This window comes from Myotis myotis, unplaced genomic scaffold (genome assembly GCF_014108235.1).
Source record: "Myotis myotis isolate mMyoMyo1 unplaced genomic scaffold, mMyoMyo1.p scaffold_m19_p_9, whole genome shotgun sequence".
NCBI lineage: Eukaryota > Metazoa > Chordata > Mammalia > Chiroptera > Vespertilionidae > Myotis > Myotis myotis.
Window position 1 is genome coordinate 32,524,537 of NW_023416401.1, and position 19,341 is coordinate 32,543,877.

At 35.0% G+C, this 19,341-nt stretch overlaps 1 protein-coding gene across 15 annotated transcripts in view; it reads left to right on the top strand.

The window, feature by feature from the left end:
• Positions 1 to 19,341, top strand: part of PPP4R1 (protein phosphatase 4 regulatory subunit 1) — a 61,060-nt gene that overhangs the window by 27,590 nt on the left and 14,129 nt on the right. For 13 of the 15 annotated variants that reach the window (XM_036323843.1, XM_036323840.1, XM_036323844.1 and 10 more), the window contains 6 exons: positions 486 to 644; positions 3,930 to 4,057; positions 8,442 to 8,549; positions 11,775 to 12,295; positions 16,910 to 17,082; positions 18,367 to 18,462. In XM_036323843.1, coding sequence (XP_036179736.1) covers positions 486 to 644; positions 3,930 to 4,057; positions 8,442 to 8,549; positions 11,775 to 12,295; positions 16,910 to 17,082; positions 18,367 to 18,462 — 1,185 coding nt within the window. The remainder of the gene's footprint in view (positions 1 to 485; positions 645 to 3,929; positions 4,058 to 8,441; positions 8,550 to 11,774; positions 12,296 to 16,909; positions 17,083 to 18,366; positions 18,463 to 19,341) is intronic. The other 2 variants (XM_036323839.1, XM_036323851.1) reach the window with 1 other exon arrangement.

Consider the following 19,341-nt stretch of genomic DNA (forward strand, 5'->3'; position numbering starts at 1 on the left):
AGCATTATATCTAAAAAAAAATGTACATACCTTAATTTAAAAATACTTTATTGTGCCCTGGCCAGTGTTGTGTTGTTCAGTGGTTGGAGCATCAGACCGCACACCAGAGGGTCGTTTGTTCAATTCCCTGTCAGAGGGTTGCAAGTTTGATCCCTGGCACCAGTCGGGGTGCATGTGGGAGACAACTGTTGATGTGTCTCTTTCACATGAATGTTTCTATTTCTCTCTCTCCCTCCCAACCTCCCTCCTTTCCTTCCACTCTCTAAAAATCAATGGGAAAAATATCCTTGGGTGGGGATTAATTTAAATAAATTAAAAAAAAAATACTTTATTCCTAAAAAATGCTAGCCATCGTCTGAGTCTGATGAAAAAATGGTGGCAATAGACTTGCTTCATGCAGGGTTGCCAGAGCGAAGCACAATAAAATGAGGTGTGCCTGTATTGCACTCTGTTTGTCTGCCTAACGAAACACTGTCCTTGCATAGCTGCCTAGGTTTTTTCAACTTTGTTCTGATAACGTATGGGGAGTCCGGAAAGCTTGTGCTGAATGCTTCATGGCAGTTTCATGTGCAACATGTCAAGAAATCCGACGGACTAAATTATCAGCACTATTTATTAATTTGATCAGTGATCCTTCACGTTGGGTAGGTTTTTGTTTTAATTACTATTTTTGTAAATAATACATTTTACAGCAAACATGATTGGGAGTTCATAATTCAAGTAATAATTTGTTATTTAAGGCATGTTATTGTTCATTCTAGGAATAGATAATAGATAGACAGCTGTATTAACTTACTTTTTTTAAACTGGACAAACTTTCTGTTCAGATATAAAACATGTTCATTCCATTGCTATGATGTAGTCTATTGATTTTCAGGTTTTAAGCAGGGGTGGGGAACATCTGGCCCACAGGTTATATAAGGCCCACGAAATCATTTGGTCTGGCCCTACCGAGGCATTAGGGGTGACCAAATATGCAGGCTAATGTTTAAGTTGATAATTTTGTATGGCCCATGAATGGCCCTTGGCAGAAAAAAGGTTCCCTACCCTTGTACACTAACCTTTAATATCTGGCATGTCTCACTTGGTCATAGTGTAATAATTCTTTATATGTTGGATTTTGCTAGTATTTTGTTAAGGATTTTTATATTCATATATGAGGTAATGGTCTGTAGTTGTTTCTTCTATGGCTTTTTATTATTTTTGCGATCAGGGTAATAATGGCCCCATAGAACAAGTTGGGAAGTGTTTCCTATTCTTCTATGGTTTGGGAAGAATTGGTAATAATTCTCTCTTAAATGTTAAATGTTTAATAGAATTCAGGAGTGAAGCCAAGCCATCCGGGCCTGGGCTTTTCTTTGTGGGTATAGTCTTTTTTATTACCAATTTAATCTCTCCACTTGTTACAGGTCTATCCATAGTATCTATTTCTTCAAATATTTTGTCTTCTCTCTTCTTCTGGTATTCCCATTACACATATGTTGGTGTGCTTAAATGGTGTCTCGCATTATTCTGAGATCGTGTTTATTTTCTTCCTATTCTCTTTTCTCTGTTTTTCACCTTGTATAAGTTATATTGATATACCTCAAGTTCACTAATGTTTTTTCTGCCAGTCCCGATCTGTTGTTGAATTCAGGTAGTGAATTTTTTATTTCAGCTATTATACTTTTCAACTTCAGGATTTCCATTTGGTTCTCTTTTTAAATATCCTTCTCTTTATTAGTATTCTTTATTTGATATGATATTATCCTCATACCTTTACTTCTTTAATCATGCTTTCCTTTACTTCTGTGAACAATTTATAATGGCTACTTTGAAGTGGTTTTTTTTGTTGTTGTTAAGTCCAACATTTTATTGCTCTCACACACAGTTTCTGTTACTTATTTTTTTTTTTTCAGTGTATGGATCATACTTTCCTGTTCCTTTCCATGCCTTGTAATTTTTTGTTAGAAACTGGACATTTTAGTTAGATAATGTATTGCAGCAAATTTGGGTATTGATAACCCTTCTTGGGACCTTGTAATTGTTATTTGTTTGTTTAGTGACTGAGGGAATACTTTAGTGGATTCTTATTTCCCCCTTCAGGAGGCACAACTTTGGGTCTGCATGCCCACAGTCACCCTTGGGATGAGAACATTTTGGTGGGAGTGGGAGGTTCACCAGCTTGAGGTTCCCTTGGCTTATCTCTCCCAGCCTCACCAACTCAGGCATGGGCTTTGAGGGCCTCAGGATTCTGATCCCCATCCAAGGTAGAGCCTCTATTCCACTGGGCCTCAGGAAGAAGGGAACCCCTAGCACTCCACTGCACTTGCCCAGGACCTGTTCTCAGCAACAGGTAGCTGAGGGCAGGGGTGCAAATGCTGAAAGCCCTCCAGCTGGGAGCTGGAGGAGAGGGAGCCCACTGTTCTTGGCTACAGCAGTCTGGAATAGCAGCTCAGCCTCCCCAAGCTGGCCTTGGTTCATATACTCAGACTCTCAACTTTTTTACTGAGCTTTGTGGATTTTATTGACTGGATATTACTTAATTTGTTGCTCACCTTTAGGGCTTTTCCAGAGGTGTTGAATGGTGGAGTTTTTCCCCATTTCATTGGAGAGTGTGGGCCAGTGGAGCTCCTTATGCTGTCATGCCAGAAGTTGATCTCAGGATCTCACCACATCCATTTTCAAAACAAAATCTACATACAGGAAGAGACTTAAGCCTTAGTACTATTTTAATGTGTTTATTATCATCTTGTGTAAGATTATTAGAAAGGACTTCGTAGCTTATTTGAAGTTTTTATTTTGAAATTTTAACTACTATGTTAGAGCAACATGCGGTATTTCCTGTTAATTTGGGAAGAGGTATATATTAAAGTGAAGGATTCCTTAAATCTCAGTCATTTGATGTATCTATAAATCTATGCCTATTTGAGACAAGCTCAGTTTTAATATCCAGAGTAGACTAAACATGTGCATATAATTTTAAAAGTTACTTTTCTGCTTTTATGGAAATAAAAGAAGAAGAAAAATCTAAGCACACACTATTCTTTTTGCTATCATGAGTGTAATTCTAGCCTTTTTAAAAAATCAATTTAATAATTTGGTAACTACTTCTCCAAGCAGGTCAATACCAATACTTTCCATGTATTTATTTGCCTTTGTAAAATTTACACATCTCATGCAATCCTTATTTTAAAACTTGGAAAAGGTATTGTTATGCCTAAAAGGTGAAATCTCAGGGAAATTGGTTTATAGTTTTTCCCATCGTAGTTGTTTTTGTCAGATTGTGTCCATCCTTCTATTTCCTCCCATGAACATCTCCTTTACAAATGCTTGTGGTTTTTAATCATATTTACAGACATAATACAGGAACACAGTATGAAGTATAATTCTATAACCTTTTCAGTTCTCCTACTTGAGACATTTATTGATAACAGTAATATATGCTTCCAGAGTTTTGTGAAAAATATTTTAAGTCAATATTGTATTCCTGATGAGCATGTATATAGTTCCCATACATCTGCCTTGCTTCCTTGTAGTGAATAAATTACAGTCTTTCCTATCCTAAAACATTAAACAGATTTATCACATTTTGTGGACTTACAGCTTTATATTTTCTGTTCGGCATCTTGATTTTATTCATTCTTATTGTTCCTGAGAACACAACAGGACTTTCTTTAGTTTTGTTCCATGTAAATGTTTTATAGGATCTCATATTCATACTCTCATGGTTTAAATATTCAAGCCAGGATAAAAAAGAAAATTGAAAGTAAAAAAGAAAGTAGTGTATAAAGAACTTTAAATCTAGCTGAGGAATGATTTATAGTTCTGAATCTGTGTTTCTTTTAGGAAAACTTTATTATCTTAAACATACTTCATTAAGTATGTGGAAAGTAGATTGTTAATAATCCCATATTTTATGTTTCATGACTGTTTTTCTTTTCTTCTAGGTTCGCCAAGCAGCTTTTCAGTCTCTGGGACCTTTCATATCTACTTTTGCTAATCCATCAAGCTCAGGCCAGTATTTTAAAGAAGAAAGCAAAAGTTCAGAAAATACGTCAGTAGAAGACAAAAATAGGTATAAATTTTTAAAACTTTGCTTCCAGTTTTACTGCTTGGGAACATTTTCTTTTTCATTTTCACTATTTTATAATAAGTTCTTTTTGGAGAAATTTTCTGTTTCTCTTGATTATACAAATTGGTAAATATTTTTATAGTTTTAGTTTTAAATACATTTGTTAAACGTTTTGGTTGCTTGTATATTAAATGAGTAAATGAAGATGCACGTGACACACTTAGTTTGAAGCCAGTCACATGGAAAACTATAAATGATGGATTCAATAGTAGTTTGGAATAAGTTTACTTAAAAATTATTACCCAGGAAATAATCTGTTGACACTTAGAATATATGAGGTAATGGTTGTACAACTTAAAGGGTTTGGTTTTTTAAGGAATAAATCCTAACTTAGGTATATATTTTAGTATATAGTCCATTTCTTACTATTATTTTTCCTTCCAATCAGTTATTTAATTGTGGATCTTGGATTCTCTGTCTACAGAATGATGATTGTAATTTCAGTTGAGGAGGAAAGTATTCTAAGGATTAGCACCACATTTCTGTACTTAGTAACTAGAATATCAATTTTAAGTGTATTAAACTAATAGGGCAACAGGTTTTTAAATGAAACTTAGAGGACAACTCATTTTTATTTTTAAAATTTTTGCATTTAAAAAATTTAATTGAGTTTTAGTTTTTTTTAAATTATATTACATACTTAGGGAAAAAACAATTCAAACATTGCTTAGTGCATGGGAATTAAGCACAAATTTTTGCAGGTGTACATTTGAAATAATTGAATACCTGGTTTTGAAACAGCCCCTACTATAATGCTTGAGTTACCATAGTGCTTTGTCCCTCCCTTGTCATAATGCTAATGGACATTTTCTTCTGTAGGTCTTGATACTGTGATATTTGCTTTCTTGGTGTTTTGATTTGGCAGTTCTTCCTTTCTTCTCTGCTGCCTTGTTTTACCTTTTTGCCTGTTCTCCTACTGTCCTGCTGAATAGCCAAACAAACCTGAGGTACTGTTTTTTGTAAAGGAAGAAAAATCACCCTAAACCTGCCTTCCTAGCAAGCACAATCAGTTCTTTCGAAAACAGCTGCTGCAAGGAATTTTACAAAAATAATGATTGGGGGTGGGGGATGTTATCTGCTTTTCATTTTTAAAGTCAGTATGTATTTTCCCTATCTAATTGTACAAAGGCTATGATGTAACTTATTTATTTTTAAAACTGGAGACAGTCTAGTAAGTGAAAATAAAAATTTACAGAAAATTGCATAACATAGGGATAAGGAAACTTTCTGTAAAGGCCAAATGTTTTCAGTCTCTGTCACAACTACTCAGTTCTGCCTTTGCAGTGTGTAGCAGCCATAGGCAGTACATAAACAGATGGGCTTGGCTCTGTTTCAATAAAACTTCATTGGCAAAAATAGTTGCTGTGGCTATCACGGCCAATAGTTTTGCTCACTGCCAGTATTGGACATTATTGGAAGAGCTATTTAAAGGTAGTTATCTTTTAGCTACAAACCTTAATTTCTCTTCCATTGTATTTTGAGGTATGTCTTAATGTCAAGCCAATACTATTTGTAATATTGGATTTTCACTACTTTATATAACTTTATTGAAATGTGTTAATGGTGTAAGGGAGAGAAGAAAGAATTCCTGACTAAGGAAGTTTGTTAAAAACATTGTAAAAACTTTTGTATAGTTTTACTTCCTAGCTTCAAAAAAAGTCGTCCTATATATTATTAATCTCATAACCATTAGTTTATTTGCCCTCTCTTAAATGCTGCACTGGCTTTTGTTTTAAACTGATGTTTTATTATTTAGGATTGATTGATTGAGCAAAAATTAATTGAGCACCTACTAACAACCAGCTACTGTATATAGAGAACTTGATACCTGTTCTCACAGTCCTCTCAGTTTCCTAGAATTCAGATTTCTCTACTATGTTACAAAATAAGGTTTTGGCAATGTATTTCCATTACTACTTATTATATATTGTTTCATCTGACCCTGGAAACATTTACTATCATTTAACAGTGTTTGAAGAATTTATTAATTATAAACATCTAACTTTATATACAAAATTTATCTTTCATTCACCCCAGAGTAGGCTATTTCAATGGTTCTTTGAAGGCGTTAGTAAAAGCTACTTTAGAAGGCTATTTTCAAACTTGCATTTCTAAATTATGTCAAACCAACGATTACATTATTCTTTGAACACATTGTTCTTTTGGTTCTCCATGCTTTCTTTCTGGGAAGCCCTGCTGTTCCATTTGTACCTTATTTAACAAAGTCAGTGTCAGTGTGTTTGCTGTCTCTAGACTCACTACCTCCAAGAATATATCCCTGCATTTTTTCAGGAAATTCATAGCTTTTGCATCTTGGCTGTCAGTAGGACTAGAATGAGAATAATTTTTAGTCAGGTCTTTTTTTTCTTTCAATTTTAAATGTATTTTTTATTGTTGATAGTATTACAAATATCTCCCATCCCCCCCCCTTCCACCCTCCTCCCAGTCTCTTACACACCCCTATCTTTTTAATTGTGTATTTCTGTATGTCATCTAATAGACTACAAGTCCATCCTGCGTAGCAATGTGGTTTTTTTTTTATCTTCGTACTCTTAACACCTTCTTTTGGTCTGGCACATAGTTGGCACGTAATAAATTTTGAGTGACTTATTATAAGGAAATATATTTAATTTTAAAAATCCTTAAATGATGAGCCACTTACGCTAGTTTTTGTCAGTTTAGGTTAATGCCAACTATGTGAAAGTAATATTGTTATTGGTACAAATTCGGAAATGTTTCACAGTTAAAACTTCATTTATTTAATTCACAGCACTTGGAAGATGTATCTTGGAGAGTGCTCTTTGCTTTTATCTCAGGATACAGTGTTTCTTTAACCAGATGTTCTGTAGGTCATTTTCTCCTTGAAAAACGGGTACAGGTACTCATTTTCTAGGCCCACGGTCTCTAGTCAGGAACTCTGCAAATATTAATCATAAACTAAAGGAAACTTAAGGTTCTTTTTGAGAGAAATTTCTGGCTTACTCTCTGGTGCTCTTATTGCCTACGATCTCTTGGGAAATAATTCTCATTATGCAGAACCATGTCTCCTCAATTTTCAAAAATGTTTGCTTGTATAATGGCATTTGGAAGTCCGATAATTCAGAATATCAGAATTTTGGCATCTAGCAGCTTGATCTTGCATTGACTCTTATCCAGTTCTAGGAAAAATCTGTATTTATTATTATTTTTAATATGTTTTTGTTGATTTCAGAGAGGAAGGGAAGAGAGGTAGAAACATTATAATGATGAGAGAGAATCATTGATTGGCTGCCTCCTGCACAACCCCTACTGGGGATAGAGCCCTCAACCTGGGGCATGTGCCCTGACTGGGAATCAAACCATAATCTCCAGGTTCACAGGTTGAGGCTCAACCACTGAGCCACTCCAGCCAGGCAGGAAAATCTGTATTTAGAGAACTTTTATTTTTTGACAATTTGAAGCAACTATAATTCATACATGTATAATTCTTCCCAAAATTTAATACTGGGAAATCTTTTTTTTTTCTTCTTTTAAAAACTGTACAAACTAGTAATTTTACATTAGTCAAGTAGAATTACTTGGCTGTTCTTTTTGTTTTTTAGGCTAAGAATATTAAAATGTAGTATTCCTTTTTTAAAAATGTGTTTTTATTGATTAAAGAAAGAGGAAGGGGCAGTGGGGGGAGAGAGAGAGAGAAACATCAATCTGCTGCCTCTTACATGTACCCCAATCAGGGATCGAGCAGCAGCCATGGCAAATTTAATATTCTTAATTAATTTTAATATTAAAATTTAATTTGAATGCTAAGGTAAAAATAATGATCAAGGAACTTCATGCCCTTGGAATAGTCTTATATACTTAATTGCATTCTTTTTGTATATTTTAAATGGAACTTTCTAAAATTCATCAGATAATAGTTGAAGTATTACAAGTTTTACTCATTTGCTCCCTACCCCCACAAAACAGTACCTTGTTACTATAATTTTTAAGATTTAGTTTGCATATCAGAAAAATGCAAAAATAAAAGAGAATTCCATATACCCTTTACTCAGATTCTCCAAATGTCAACATTTTACCATATTTGCTTTATTATTCCTTTTTTCTGAGTTTTTGAGAATAAATTTTAGACATGTGAAAACTGTTTTACTTTTTTTACTTTCTTAAATATTTTACTGTGTATTTCCTCAAAACATAGACATTAATATAACCACACAGTCTAATTACCAAAATTAAGAAATTAGTGTAGATACAATACTGTCGTCTTAATCTAAAGACTTCATTCAGATTTTACCAATTATTCCACTAATGTTCTTTTTTTTTTTTTTTTTAATGTTTTTATTGATTTCAGAGAGGGGAAGGGAGAAGAAGAGAGAGGTAGAATCATCAATGATGAGAGAGAATCATGGATTGGCTGCCTCCTGCATATCCCCGACTGGGGATTGAGCCCACAACCCAGGTATGTGCCCAGATCAAGAATCAAACTGAGACCTCCTCATTCATAGGTTGACAATCAGTGAGCCACATTGGTGAGCCACTAATGTTTTTTAAAACAAAAGAAGAAATATATATATATATATTTTTTTTATATACATATATTTTATTGATTTTTTACAGAGAGGAAGGGAGAGAGATAGAGAGTTAGAAACATCGATGAGAGAGAATCATCGATCAGCTGCCTCCTGCACATCTCCCACTGGGGATATGCCCGCAACCCAGGTACATGCCCCTGACCGGAATTGAACCTGGGACCTCTCAGTCCGCAGGCCGACGCTCCATCCACTGAGCCAAACCGGTTTCGGCAAGAAGAAATATATTTTAATAAGAACAACATAATTGGAAAATATTACATAATTCATACACATATAGAAGACATTTGTTTTGCATAATAGCACTAGCTTTAAGAACTCTTTTGGAGAGGGAAAGGATCTTATAAGCCATCTAAGCCAGTTCCTCATTTTTATGAATAAGGAGTACATGAGGAATGTGAGTCCCTAAAAGGCTTGGAGTTTTAGATTAATGTAGTGCCAATACTAGGATAAGTATCTAAGAATTTGCAATTCAATCTTTTCACAGTTGTAACAGAATTTTATTATGTGTGCATACTATATATTTTACAGTTAATAAGACTGGAAGGGGGAAAAAAAAAAGAATGGGAAGGCAACACCAGAATTTAAAATGTCTGTCATATTTTCAGATGACTTATTAGATATTTTTATCTCTATTTTAAAACTTTTTAAAAATAATTATGTGTTTTTTAAAAGTGTTTCTGATAATGTGAACATTGCTATTAGATAAAGTCACATCAGAGGAAAGGTGATACTTTCATGAGATTGTGTATGGTTGACTATTAAACATGTATGGGATTTACATAGTTGTTAACGTCACCTTCCACTTTTGCATAGTTCTGGCAGGCCTGCGGTTTAATATCTTTCATTGTGTGCATGTAAAGGCACATAATGTTTCATGTGAACAATTTTAATTCCCCCCACACACACACATACATACTCATCTTACAAATTACCTACATACCCATCCTTCTCATGTTTCTTAGAGTTTTCACTTCATCTATCCATCTGTGTTATTGAGCCCATATTCTTATTGCTTTATCATTATTTCATCATTCTCCTATGTCTCCAGTTCCCTCACCTCTTAAAACCCTTTCTTTAAGCCTAAAATATACTCATCTTTACTATCCCTTATATAAGAAAAATGCCTTCACTCTGTGTTATTCTGTGTGACTGCTGTGTTTTCCTTCATTCATATTTCTTGCCTTACATCTAAGCCCTACACATGTCCCTCTGACTTGATGACCTCCCAATCTGTCTCCAGTGTCTGACCAGTTTCCCATGGACATCACCACCACCTTTGACATAGACACCTAACTCAGTCTGTCCAAACTGGAACTCATTAGCTTTCTCATTGAATTGTTCTTGCATTTTCCACTTTTAGTTGGTGCTACCAGTATCTAATCAGTTGCTCTAGCCAGAAATCTGGATATCTTCCCAGATGCCTCCCTTTGTTTCTCCAGCATGCAGTAAATGAACAAGTCCTATTGGTTTTGTCATCATTGAATGTGTTTACTTCTACTGTAACCCCAAATACAGTGCCTTCATTCAGAAAGTCATCACTGCCTATCACCTACTCTCTTATGTTTCCTGCCTCTTGTCTCACCTCCAACCAATTTTCTGTACTGCTTCCAGAATGGTCTTTCAAAAATAACATCTAAAAATGTAAGTCTCTTAATTCCTACCTTATTTCCTATAGCCCATACGATAAATTCCAGAGGTATTTAGTATGGAATATAGTGATTTCTGCAAAGTTTTTCATCCTTGTCATCTATCATTTCCTTCTTTTAGCCATAATAAACTCATTGCTCTTTTCTGAATGTGTTCTACCACCTTTATCACCCTTACCTTTGCATATGCTGTTTCTTCTTTCCATACATTTTCTTCCCCTTAGCCTCATAAACATTTATTGGTTCTTCTAAATACAACTTATATCATTTCCTCTGAAGCCTTTTAATTTCAACTCTCAATTCTATCTCCTGTGTTCATTGTGCATACTTATATATTTACCATGCTACCTGACAATTATTTGCTTATAAGTTCTTTTTTTTTTTTATTTGCTTCTAATTATAGTCTCATGAATAAGATCTACATTTCACATATGAATCCTCAATATCCATTTTATTTCTGGTTCCTAGTAGGTGCTCAGTATATATTAGTAAATTTAATCGGGTCTAATAAAATGTAGGGGATAAACATTAATGTAGTGCTTTAGTTTACATAATGAATGGCGATAATCTGTGGTCTTTAGGAATTTGTACCATCTGTCTTTATCAATTAAGTCATGGCTCCATTTTGGTTAAAACCTATGGGAGTAGAGCTGGAAAGTGAAAAGAGCTGGAAGAAATAAAAATAACTTAAAACACTTGAGTGGATTTCTATATATTTTCTGAGATAGTAAATAAAATCTTTTGTAATGCTGTGTAGAGGTGTTTTTTTTTATTTTTAAATATTAATTTTTAAAATTCATTTTAGAGAGGAAGGGAGAGGGAGAGATATAGAAACATCAATGAGAGAGAAAATCATTGATCGGCTGCCTCTTGAACGCCCAAGATTGGGGATTGAACCCGGGCATGTGCCTAACCAGGAATCGAATCATGACCTCTTGGTTCATAGGTCAACACTCAACCACTAAGCCACGCCAGTCAAGCTTTCTTTTCTTTTTAATGTAAGCAAATAGGTTTTAATTCTCAGCTTCTCATTATGTCATTGGAGCAGAGTGGCAGTGCCATAATCCTAAAAATCAAATAACTTTAAAAATGTGTCTATCTTAAAATGCATTGTAGGACTTTACCTTCCTACTATTTTTTATTAATTATTGAAATTATCATGGTATTGTAGGATTCCAGGATTCTTAAATGTTATTGCCTCCAACTAATATCTAATGCTTTAATATCTAGACTTAGGCTTAACAAATGTTTACATCTCTGAACACAGAACAACTGATGGAAAAGAAGCATTATCAGTAATTTATGCAAATTACTCAATATGTATGGATACTCTGTACTTCGTAATATTTAGCTCGTTTAAATGCTTTATGTAGTATCTGTCATTGATTTTTTTCCAGTAATTATTTTTATACTTTCATTTTTCCCCCCCAAATGAAACAATAAAAGGATCAGAGATCAAGAAGTCCCAGAGGATGTACAAATCAGGACAGAGGATGTTCCTTCAGATCCCAGTATTAGTAATTCCAGTGTCAAACTGGGAAACATGGAAGATCATACTGAAACAACTAGGAAATCTCCAGGTGAAATAAGTGTTCCAATGGACAGTTCTTTACTTTGTACTTTGTCCTCAGACTCTCATCAGGAAGCAGCTAGTAATGAAAATGATAAAAAACCTGGTAACTCCAAATCTACATTACGGCCAGAGGTTGGCACCAGTTCACAAGATTCTGCTCTTTTAGATCAGGAATTATACAACTCTTTCCATTTCTGGAGGACTCCTCTTCCTGAAATAGATCTAGATATAGAACTTGAGCAGGGCTCTGGGAATAAACTTAACCCAGAGAGACCAGAAGAAACACCTGAAGCAACCATACCAGGTTCTTCAAACATCACTATGGCCACCAGAAAGGAACTTGAAGAAATGATAGAAAATCTAGAGCCGCATATTGATGATCCGGATGTTAGAGGTATGGAATATTTAATCAAGTTCTTTATTCTAAAGTTGGTATAAAGTGTTTGCTTACCTTTTTTCCAGAAAAAATAAAAAATGCCTTCTTAAAAATTTGATCATTGTCATCATGTCTTGTCTTGATAACTACAATATTTTTAGGTAATTTCATTTAGATAAGCTCATCACTGTGTTCCTAACTAGTATTTACAGATTTGTTGATTCATAAATCTCTAAAATTTTCACAATCATTCAAACAGTGTTTTACATTTACGGTTTTAAATATTGTCCTGCCTTAACTATTTTGCTCTAGGTCTCATTAGCTTTTTCATAAAATAGCAGAGGACGCAGAGTTTTTAAAGGAAGGACCATGCGTTATTAACAGCTGACAAAAATAACCTATTTTTCTGTGGAATATGATGTGTTTTGAGAGCTGTAGACGTCTGTCTGTAAGAGTCAATTAGCTTACTTTCTCAGTTTTGACTTTTTTCCATTGGATTACACATTTATCACCTACATTATTTCCTTGTGAATGCAGCCATAAAGTTGTTCTGTGTTCAAATCAAAAGTTGCCTCTTATTAAGTGGAATATGTTTTCCCAGTGTGTGGGAACCAGATGTCCTGACGCAGTCCTGTTCTACTTGCTGAGGCTTGGGAAGTGATCAGGCCAGAACCTGAGCAGATGTTATCTTCCTGCCCCTTTGAAGACTGAGGCTTCCTAATGACTCATAACTTTACTCAGTGAAATCTGAGATGCTATTTAAAACAATTTTGACAAATCCTATAATTAGAGGTCTTTAGAACTTATATCTTTTTGTGGATATTTTTTGGCCTTGTTCTAAAACTTAAAATTTATAAACTATTGTTTTGCTCAATGTTAGTAAATACCCACTTTTAAAGCAGCTAAAACAATAACCTTCAGTATCCTTCTAAAACATACAAAACCTGTGTTCAAACTTTGAAAATTGCATTCTGGTGGTTAAGTTAGCAGTTATCTTTATTTGGCTTTAATTTATGATTAAATGATTTTTAAATTATTTTTAAATTATTTTCTATTATAATTTTACATTTGGAGGAAAATGATTTGATTAAAGGCAAATTCATATCCTTGATTGTTCAAAGTTAATTTAATTGGAAAATGGTCAGTTTCATTCTTTTTTAGGTTTATTGGGACATAATTTATATCAGTAAAATTTGGCCTCTTGAGTGGACAGTTCTGTGAGATTCGACAAACACATAGAGTTGTGTGTGACCACCACCTAAGTCAAGATACAGAACAGTTTCATCACCAGAACATTCTTTGTCCCCCTTTATAGTCAGTCCTTTCTTCCATGCCCAGCCTCTGACAACCTCTAATCTGTTTTCTGTCCCTATGATCTTGCTTTTTGTAGAATGCCACATACATAGAATCAAGCAGTAACTTCTTTTTTACTCTGTCACTTAACATAATGTGTTTGAGATTTATCCTTGTTTCATGTATCAGTAGTTCATTCCTTTTTGTTATATTCAGAAACAAAAGCAAGAGCCGAAATATTGAATATTGAATATGAAAATATTCAATAGCATATCCTATTTTTTATCTCTCCTGGTAGATTATTTTTTATGAAAACACTAAAGGCCCAGTGCATGAAATTTGTGCCCTTGGAGTGGGGTCCCTCAGCCCGGCCTGCGCCCTCTTTCAGTCCAGGAGCCCTTGGGGGATGTCCAAATGACAGCTTACACCTGCTCCCTGCGGACATCCTTAGTGTAAAGGCAGTGGCTTCTGGCTGAGCGGCGCTTCTCCTATGGGAGCACATTGACCACCAGGGGGCAGCTTCTGTACTGAGCGTCTGCCCCCTGGTGGTCAGTGTGCATCATAGCGACCTGTCGTTTCTTTGTTCATTCCTCAATTGTGGCTTCTGTTGTTGATTTTATTTACCCCGTTGAACCAGCATTCTGCATTTTACGACAACTTGATGTAACAAGAACTACATCATCAAGTTTTGTTTTGTTTGATAAATTAGAATATTCACCAAAATCTTGTCTTTGTATTCTCCCTCCATTTCTCTACACCCTTCCACCCCCAGATGAGGAAAATTGAGACACAGAGAATTACACCTAAAACTAAGGATGCTCATAGCTGAGGATAGTCAACTCTTGATAAATGTTTGTTTTTACAGCTTTCAGCTTTTTGTTTAAATAAATTTTATTATCATTTAACAACTTAAGTTTTATTCAGTTGATCAAACCAATAACTTTTATACTTTGTTTTTCTTACACTCCATTTTATGGAAAAAGGCTGTAAGCCTGTTCTGGGAATTCTCACTGTGTTTACTACAGTACCTTCTAGTTTTCTGACATGCAGTAGGTACTTAACAAATACTGAAATATTGAAGAGCTACTTTAATTTTTTTAACAAGCTAAAAATGATATGTATAGTTTGCTTTTTAAAAAGACCTACATGTACATGTAAGCTTCAGTATATGACTCTGCATTTCAGAAGATGGCTAATACTTATCATGTTTGGCTTAAAATTGTATTGTAAATTTACAAGCTGTAATTGAGAGGTTTCAACACAAATACTATATTGTGATTTAATCAGTTCTCTTTCTGATTTACCTTTTAAACCTATCATGTTTTAAATTTGTCATGTTCTTGCCCCACCGGTGTGGCTCAGCAGTTGAGTGTCAACCCATGAACCAAGAGGTCACCAGATCTATTCCCAGTCACCTGGTTAGGGCACATGCCTGGGTTGCGGGCTCGATCCCCACTAGGGGTCGTGCAGGAGGCAGCCGATCAATGAAGTTCCTCTCTCATCAATGTTCCTATCTATCACTTTCCCTTCCTCTGTTTCTAAAAATCAGTAAAAACATAGCTTTAAAAAAATTCAATTACCAAAAAGTTTTAAATTTATCATGTTCTTTCTGTTTATAAGAATAACTTTTATAACATAGCCATTTATTTATTTATTTATTTTATTTATTTATTTATTTATTTTATCATTACTTATTGAGTACTTACTATGTTCCTGATACTCCCCTAGTTACTAAATATATAGCAGCAACAAACCAGACAAAAATCCCAGCCTCAGAGAGCACAGAAGGTTGGGACAATACATTAACTGCCTGTGTCAAATGGCCTCTCGTAAAACATAGCTAGGCAGTGCTAGGGATTTTCTGCTTTGGCTACAGAATTCTTAAGCATTTGATTTCATTGAAATCTGAGGCCATTTTTAATCCATAGTTAATTAAAATTTACTATGCCTTAATTTTCTGTATGTTAGGAGGTGTTTTGAGTTTTTAAAGGCATATACCTTAGTTTTGGATGTTTTTTCTTTTCTAATCTGCCATCGTGGCAAATTGCAGAAAATGTCTACTTTTTGGAAGGGCAGAACTTTAAGCCAAAATTGGGAACTAAATTCTGACCAGGGGCTAAACTTCAGCTTTACAAGCTTCTGTGCCACTTGTTCTTTCCCCTTATCACTGTTGGGTGGGGCATGTCATTGGGGGGGCGGGGGGGAGGGTGAGGGGGGAGCAAGACTTAGGTTTTTTAAAATTTTAAAGCAGCCCTTGCTTCCCAATTTAACTCACCTTCCTTGAAGCATTGATGATTTTTAACTTCCTTGTAAGTTTTTGAACAAAAATTTTAAATGTTTTCATGGACAATAATGAGATATTCCTTTTCAGAAAAAGAAAGCCCTTTCTTAGTTATAACAGAAATAGATCCTACATGAAAGGCCAAAAAGGGAAGTAGTAAAATATGAAGTAGGTGTAAGAGATCCTCTTTTCCAAAATACTTACCCAGGGAATTTGCGGCTTTTCTGTTTTTGTCCAGAACATTTGGGATTGCCAAGCTGATTCAGGATTGAATTTCAGCAGTGCCCAAGTAGAATTATTGATATCAGCTTGATTTACCACAGCTAGGTTCATAGACTACAAAAGGAAAAATGGCCCAAGCTCACAAAATATAGATTTCTTTCCAGTTTAGGCCCAATGAAAGAATTGGGCACTTTTGGCAGTCATGGTCAGAAAAAAATGATTTATCTCAGTTTTGAGTCACTTTCATAAAGAAGGTATAACTCAAAACTTAGTGCTACTTGCCAGATTTAAGAACTTGGTAAGTTGTCAGTTTGGTTTGTTGTAAACAAGACAGTACTCATTTGGGATCTGTGTTTGGGGCAAGTCATTGATTTCATTTTCAAAAAGAATTAGAGAAAAATAAACTGGAATAAGATATGAGATGTTTAAATGTAACTGCAACAAAAATCTTTGTAATTGCGATTGTTTTATGTTGGCAGGGTTTGTAAAGTGACTGCTCTTCCGCTAAAATAGCTTAGTAAGTAAGTCTTATAAGTTCGATTTATGCACTACCCAAACATAGTTAACTCACACTGAAATTGACTCCTTTTAATAAACTGGAGGTACCTCCAAAACTAGATAGCATTTCTCTTTTCATACTAACGCAGAATAATGTACAGTAGTGGATAAGCATTTTTAATCTCATGAAAGCATATTAGTTTTCTACTTTTTCTCTTGAAGGACTAATGATTTACCACGTAGAGGTTTTTTTTTCCAGCTTTTTGGTGGCAGTGTCAAAAAGTACACATTTCATTGTAATTCTGCCACTTATTATCATTTCCCTATTCTGCCTATAGCACAAGTGGACGTGCTGTCTGCTGCGCTGCGAGCTTCCAATCTGGATGCTCACGAAGAGGCCAGCGATACAGAAAAGAGAAGTGATGTGCAAGATGAACTGTGTGTCAGTGAGCAACCAAACTGTAAAATAAATCATGATGCCTCCGTGCCTTTAATCAGCGATGCTGTTGAGGTAACAAACTCAGTAAAGTGTTTATCAAGTGAGAGTAGTTTGAATTAGAAGTGTTTCGTTGGGGAATAGTTGTAGCTAATCACTTTCTAGTTAGTATATTCTGTTTGTTGCTGATTTTCTTAGCTCTACCTTTTGCATAAAGTAAAAGTAAATGTCACCACATCCTATCTGTGACTGATGGTATGTTCAGTGCTTAGAAAGTAAATCCTAATCCTGTCTACATGACCATTTTAGTAGCTTCAATGTTAATGTAGCTTACTGCAGTGAAATAGTCTTACTGGAAACAAAGCCCTTTATCAAGAATAATTAACTCTTCCCTTTTTTTTTTGGAGAGGTGCTTTGTTTCTGATCGGACCATTTCACTGCAGCAAGCAACACAGTATTCTGAGCAGAAGATCAGGACTTGAGGCCATGTTGCGGAGGGCCAGTGGCATTATCTGGACTCTGGAGTGTGAGGGTGGGTACTGTTACTAGCATCATTTTTGCTGTATACTTGGAGCTGTTCTATATGATCCTTCCTTAATTTCCTACCACGTCCCACCAAGCCAGCATCATTTGGTATCAGTATTTCTGATCCCTTGTTTTTATAAACAGAGAAGAACTACACCCCTGAATGCCAGAATCAAATGGTCACAGACAGAGTGGGTTGAATGAAAAGCTCAGGCAAGAGTACCTACGTACACACAGTGGGGATGGCAAGAGGGTTTTTAAACTTTAGTGGATTCCTGTTTTGTTTTTTGGTTGATGACATCTAGTATATTAGAAATTTTGTATAATATAGTTGGTTCAGAATGAATCCCTAACCACGATTATCATTGGAGATTTGAATACTATGCTATCTTTGCATTTTGGAAGGTGTTGTTCTTTTTATTTTGGGGTTGTTTTGTGTGTGGGGTTTTTTTTACTGTTAAAAATGTGTATTTGTGAAATTAGAAATAGCCAAGACTAGAAACAGTGGAAGAACTTCATATGACATCCCAAGTCCTCTATGTACTATTTTATAAACAAGCTAATTTTAACTATTTGGGACATTTCAAATTTAATTCTAAATGTTAAATTACTTTTATTCTGAAATTCTTTTTCATACATGTAGCATCCTATTCAGCAAGTTTGATTTAAGGCAGGGGAAGTTCTTAATGAAGCCTTATGTATATTTATAAACTTTTAAAAACATGAAGAACTTAAATGTATTTATATCTTTGGCAGTCTCAAAAGGTAAGATAGTTTAGATGAAGGAAACTTATAGACAGTTCAACTTTTTAAGTAAATATTTTTTCCTAACAGAACATGGACTCCACCCTTCGTTATATTCATAATGACTCAGACTTGAGCACTAGTAGTAGTTTCAGCCCTGATGAGGAAAGAAGACCTAAAGTACAAGTAAGTGACAAAGGTGCTTTCTTCGGTGTGGCTGTTGTTAATTCCTCTTTTAAAGCTACTTTTCACTGAATTTGTTCTGTTTTAAAAATTAAGACTAATATAGCATGCTTTCTTTTTTCTTTTTTTATTAAATGTATTGGGGTGACATTGGTTAATATGATCATATAGGTTTCAGGTATGGATTTCTTTGTGACAAGATCTGTATGTTGCACCTTGTGCCCACCATCCAAAGTCAATTTTTCTCCTGTCATCAAATATTAGGACCCTCTCCTGTCACCATATATTAGGATCCCCTTCCCTTTGGCAACCACCACACTGCAGTTTGTATTCACGAGTTTTAGTTTTATGTCCCACATATGAGTGAAATTATATGGTTCTTAGCTTTTTTTGACTGATTTCACTTAGCGTAATATTCTCAAGGTCCACCCATATTGTGGCAAATGGCAGTATTTCATCCTTTGTTATGGCTGAGTAGTCTTCCACTGTGTATATGTACCACATCTTTATCCAGTCCTCTATTGCAGGACACTTTGGTTGTTCCCATGTCTTGGCCACTGAATAATGCTGCAGTGAACATAGGGGTGCATTTATCTTTGCAAATACATGTTTTTGAAGTTTTTTGGGGTATATACCCAGGAAAGGGATTGCTGGGTCATATGGTAGGTAGCTCTATTTTTAATTTTATTAAGAACCTCCATACTGTTTTCTATAGTAGATGTATCAGTCCATTCCTACCAGCAGTAAATGAGGGTTCCCTTTTTTCCACACCTCTCCAACACTTGCTAGTGCTTATCTTGTTCATAATAGCCACTTTAATAGGTGTGAGGTGGTATCTCATTTTAGTTTTGGTTTGCGTTTCCCTAATTGCTAGTAAGTTTG